The 6,000-nt window shown below is 35.0% G+C and overlaps 1 protein-coding gene across 7 annotated transcripts in view; it reads right to left on the minus strand.

Moving 5' to 3' along the window:
* AHI1 (Abelson helper integration site 1) overlaps positions 1-6,000 on the minus strand; it is a 215,374-nt gene that overhangs the window by 63,443 nt on the left and 145,931 nt on the right. Inside the window, exon 23 of one of the 7 annotated variants that reach the window (XM_034669177.1) lies at positions 4,711-4,758. The exons of the other annotated variants lie outside the window; for them this stretch is intronic. Coding sequence (XP_034525068.1) covers positions 4,750-4,758 — 9 coding nt within the window. The 3' untranslated portion in view covers positions 4,711-4,749. The remainder of the gene's footprint in view (positions 1-4,710; positions 4,759-6,000) is intronic. 7 annotated transcript variants of the gene reach the window in all.

The raw sequence follows: 6,000 nt of genomic DNA on the forward strand, positions 1-6,000 counted from the left end.
CCACTATATGACCTATGTGGCAGCCCCCAAAAACTCTGTAACGTTCCATTCTCTGGGCTTGTCTTTATTTGGTGTGACTCAGAGCCAGCAGTGTGAACAGCTGTATCTTGAGGGCATTTGTCAAAAACAATCAGTGGCAACTTAGGTGATGATATGAGTTAGGATAAATAAGGAGCTGGCCAAAAAATTAAAAGGCAAAATTGGGAAATGACATGTCTATAGGATACTCTGAAAAGCTCCAACACTCCTGGAAACCTAAAGGCCAAGTGCATGTGCAGGACTGCGTGTCTGCCCAGAGGAGGCTCTAATTTTTCATCTCTGGTTAACCTTGACAGTTTGTACAAGCAGAAAGTGAAGTGTAAGTAAGGCTGAGTTATTAACTGCCTATTGAAGCAATGAAAACAAATCCCAACACACACACAGAACCCCTTGGAAAAGGCTACAGAATTTGGTTCCAGGCATTTAAGAAAATTTCTATCCAATCATTAGCTGACCGCTAAGCTAACCAAACAGACATTTATGTGGTCAAACAACACAAAAAATACAGACTTTATATAGAATTACTCCAAGAAAGTCACCACCTAAATAAATATTAACAGTAACAATAACAAAATGACAAGGCATGGGGAATGGGTGTAGAAAATCTAATTTTCCAGATGTGCCACATTATACCATTTCAAATGTCTAGTTATCAACAAAAAATTACGATACACAAAGGGGAGCAGTAAAGTATAACCCTACACAGGAATCAAATAAGTCAACAGAAATTGTCCCTGAGAAAGCCCAGATATTAGATTTACTAGATTTAAAAAAAAAAAAAAAGTAAGTATGTGTGTATATATATATATATATGACATATACACACACACACACATATATATCACAGCAAATAGAAAATAGCAATAAAAAACAGAAATTATTAGTAAAATAGAAATTCTGGAGATTAAAAGTACAGTATTAACTAGAGGGGTTCAAGAGATTTGAACTAGTAGAGGAAAGAATCAGTTAACTTCTAAGATAAGTAAATTGGGATTACCTAGTCTGAAGAACAGAAAGAAAAAAGAAGAATGTCAGATCCTCAGAGATGTATGGGGTACCAACTGTACCATCATACACATAATGCGAATCCCAGAAGGAAAGAAAAGAGAGAAAGGGGAGAAAAAAATATTTGAATCCATAATGGCCCTAAACTCCCCGAATTTGATGAAAAACATTAATCTGCACATCCAAGAAGCTAAACAAATTCCGACAGGATAAACTCAAAAAGATCCACATCTAGAAATATCATAGTCTATCACAGTCACACTGATGAAAGAGAAAGACCAAGAATCTTGAAAGCAGCAAGGGAGAAACAACACATCATATAGAAAGGAGTCTCAAAAAGACTAACAACAGACTTCTCATCATAAATCTTGGAGGTCAAAAGTTTGTAGGAATAGGCTTTCCACATTTTGTGCTGAAAGAAGATTCAACCTATCATTCAACATGCAGCAAAACTATCCTTTAAAACGGAAGAGAAATGAACATATTCCCAGATAAATGATAACAGAGAGATCATATCTAGCAGATCTGCCCTTCAAGAAAAACTAACAGGAGCCCTTCAGTTTCAACAAGGGCATTTTGACAGTAACTCAAATCTACAAGAAGAAATAAAGAGCAGTAGAAAAGGTAAATACATAGGTAAATATAAAAGACAGTATTTTTTTTTGTAACTTCATCTGATTTAAAGGACAGCTTCATAAGGAAATAATTATAAAAATGTGTTGATGAGCTTATAATGACATAATCTGAGTAACAATAATAGCATAAAGGAGACAAAAGGAAAAAGAGCTGTTATTACAGCAAAGATTTAACATACTACTGAAATTAAGCTGATATTAATCTAAACTAGATTGTTTTAAGTTAAAATGTTAACTGTAATTCTCAGGGTAACTCCTAAGAAAACAACTCAAAGAAAGTATATAAAAAAGAAAAAGGGAATTAAAATGGTATAGTGAAAAATATTAATTTAACTAAAAAAAGCAAGCAATAATGGAATAAAAAAACAAAAAGATATATTAGACATAAAGAAAACAAAACTGGAGGGCACCTGGGTGGTTCAGTTGGTTAAGTGTCTGCCTTTGGCTCAGGTCGTGACCCTGGGTACTGGAATCAAGCCCCACCAGGTTCACTGCTCATGGGAAGTCTGCTTGTCTGCTTCTCCCTCTCCCTCTGCCTCTACCCCCAAACCCCGTTCATGTTCTCTCTCAAATAAATAAATAAATCTTTAAAAAAAAAAAGGAAACAAAACTGGGGTGCCTGGGTGGCTCAGTCGATTAAGCGTTCAAGTCTTGATTTTGGCTCACGTCATGATCTCAGGGTTGTGAGATCTGTGAGATGGAGCTCTGCATAAGACTCCATGCTGCGTGTGGAGCCGGCTTAAGATTCTCCTCCTCCCTCTCCCTCTGCTCTTCCCCCTCCCCTGACCTCTCTCCCTCAAAAAAAAAAAAAAAAAAAAAAAACCACCAAAAAAACCCAACCACATTGCAGACTTAATTCTACCCCATCAGTAATTACTCTAAATGCAGATAGATTAAATGCTCCAAGCAGAAAATACAGATTATCAGAATGGGAAAAAAAATGATCCAACTGTATGTTTTCTGTAAGAGACACATTTTAGATTTAAAGACAAAAAAAAATTAAAGAAGATGAAAAAATAAACCGCACAAACAGAAATCAAAAGAGGGCTGGAGTTGCTATTCTAATATCAGGCACAGAATTTAAGAAAAAAATTGTCAGAAGAGACAATGAAGAACATCTGAAATGATAAAAAAGTCAGTCAATCAGGAAGACATAAGTATGTATAAATATATGTGTGCCTAATACAGCCTCTAAGTACATACGGCAAAACTGGTAGAACTAAAATGTGAAACAGTTCCACAACAATGGTTGGAGACCACAATACCCCACTTTCAACAGTGAGGAAAACTAGGCCCAACATTGATCTGGAAACAATCAATACTATTAAACCAACTAGATCTAACAGATATCTATAGAACACTGCACCCGACAAAAGCAGAGTACATATCCTTACATGCACACAGAACATTCTCTAGGATAGACTATGTACTAGGCTGCAAAATAAGCCTTTTAAAAAACCCCTGAAATCATAGAAAGCATGTTCTCTAACCACAATGAAATGAAAACAGAAATCAGTGACAAGACGACCTTTGGGAAATTCATAAGTGTGTGGAAATCAAACAACACACTCCTAAATAACCAATGGATCTAAAAGAAATCAACCAGGGAAATCAGGAAAGGATAGACAAAAAAATAAACATAATAGGCCAAAACGTATGAATGCAACAAAAAGCAGTGATCTGAGGAAATTCTGTAGCTGTAAATGCTTTTATTAAGAAGAAAGATATCAAATCAATAATCAAATATTATACTTTAAAACTAAAAAAAAATAAAACTAAATGTACAGTAAACACAAGGAAGAAAATGATAAACACTAGCATGGAAGTAAATGAGATAGCAAATAGAAAAAGAAAAAATAAAATTAATAAAACCAAAAATTAGTTCTTTGAAAGATCAATAAAATTAAAAGAACTTTAACTAGACTGACCATGTGATGGGAGGTAACAGTCAAATTAATAAAATTAAGTATGAAAGAAGAGAGCAGAACTGGCCTTAGAGAAATAAAAAGGATACTAAGGGACTGCTATTATTATCAACTGTATGCTAACAAATAAGTATACTAGGTAAAACGAATACATTCCTAGAAAGACACAAAACTGACTGAAGAAGAAGAAAATCTGAATAAACTTGTAAGGGTAAAGAGACTGAATTACCAATCAAAAAACTTCCCACAAAGAAAAGCCCACATGCAGTATGCATTATTGGTGAATTGTACCAAATGCTTAAAGACAAAATAACATCAATCTTTCACAAACTATTCCAAAAAATGAGAGAGAAATGAGCACTTTCCAAATCATTCTATGGAGTCAGTATTACCATGATCCCAAAACTAGATAAGCAAACTACAGACTAAGATTTCTTACGAATATTGATGTAAAAGCATTAATAAAATACCTGTAAACAGAATCCACAACATGTAAAAAGGATTATCCACCATAACCAAGTGAAATTTATCCTAGGAATGACAGGTCGGTTTATCACGAAAATCAGTCAGTGTAAAAGATTATCTATCTATCTATCTATCTATCTATCTATCTATCTATCTATCATCTATCTTATATATTTTTCTTAGAGAGGGGTGTGTAGAAGGAAAGAGAGAATCTTAAGCAGCCTCCATGCCCAGCGTGGGGCCTATCTTACAACCCTGAGATACTGACATGAACTGAAATCAAGAGTCGGACACTTAACAGACTGAGCCACCCAGATGCCCTTAAAAGACCATATTAATAGCATTAAGGACAAAACCCACACAATTCTCTCAATAGATTCTGCAAAAGCATTTAACAAAGTCTAACATCCTTTCTTGATAAAACACTCAACAAAATAAGAACACAAAGGAACTTCCTCAACCTAATACAGGCTATGTACAAAATACACAACCTAGTACTAACATATTTAATGGTCAAATACTGAAAGTTTTCCCCCAAAGATTAGGAACAAGACACTTCAACACTGAACAGGAGATTCTTGCTAGGATAATTAGGAAAGGAATAAAAAGGCATTTGGGTAGAAAGGAAGAAGTAAAACTACCTCTATTAGTAGATGACATGATCTTGTATATAGATAATCTCAGGGAATCTACAAAACAAAACAAACAACAAAACCCAAAACATCTTTTAGAATAAACAAATTCAACAAGGTTGCAGAATACAACATCAATATAAAAAATCAAGTATATTGCTATACCTGAGGAATGAACAATCTGAATATAAAACAATATAAAACCAATTGATATAAACACAGGCATATGGAATTATATGCAATATAATTAAGAGCCCAGATATAAAGCTTTACATTCATGGTCAACTGATTTTTGACAGATAGATTTTATCAACAAGAAAAAAGCCAAAAATCATATGATCCTCTCAATAGATGCAGAAAAAGCATTTGACAAAATGCAGCATCTTTTCCTGATTAAAAACCTTCAGAGTGTAGGGATAGAGGCTACATTCCTCAATCTCATAAAAACCATCTATGAAAAGCCTACAGCAAATATCATTCTCAATGGGGAGAAGCTGGAAGCCTTTCCCTTAAGATCAGGAACACGACAAGGATGCCTGCTCTCGTCATTATTATTCAACATAGTACTAGAAGTCCTTGCAACAGCAATCAGACAACAAAAAGGGATAAAAGGTATCCAAATCGGCAAAGAAGAAGTCAAACTCTCTTCGCAGATGACATGATACTCTATATGGAAAACCCAAAAGAATCCACTCCCAAACTACTAGAAGTTATAGAGCAATTCAGTAATGTGGCGGGATACAAAATCAATGCTCAGAAATCAGTTGCATTTCTATACAGGAATAATGAGACTGAATAAAGAGAAATTAGGGAATCCATCCCAGTTACAATAGCACCAAAAACCATACGTTACCTTGGAGTTAACTTAACCAGAGACGTAAAGGATCTATATTCTAGAAACTACAAATCACTCTTGAAAGACATTGAAGAAGACACAAAAAGATGGAAAAACATTCCATGCTCATGGATCGGAAGAATTAACATANTGCTCATGGATCGGAAGAATTAACATAGTTAAAATGTCCATGCTACCCAGAGCAATCTACACTTTCAATGCTATCCCGATCAAAATACCAATGACATCTTTCAAAGAACTGGAACAAATAGCCCTTAAATTTGTGTGGAAATAGAAAAGGCCCCGAATAGCCAAGGAATTGTTGAAAAGGAAAAACAAAGCTGGGGGCACCACAATGCCGGATTTCAAGCTGTACTACAAAGCTGTGACCACAAAGACAGCATGGTACTGGCACAAACACAGACACATAGACCGATGGAACAGAATAGAGAACCCAGAAATGG

The sequence above is a fragment of the Ailuropoda melanoleuca genome, chromosome 10 (genome assembly GCF_002007445.2).
Source record: "Ailuropoda melanoleuca isolate Jingjing chromosome 10, ASM200744v2, whole genome shotgun sequence".
In the NCBI taxonomy this organism is placed as follows: domain Eukaryota; kingdom Metazoa; phylum Chordata; class Mammalia; order Carnivora; family Ursidae; genus Ailuropoda; species Ailuropoda melanoleuca.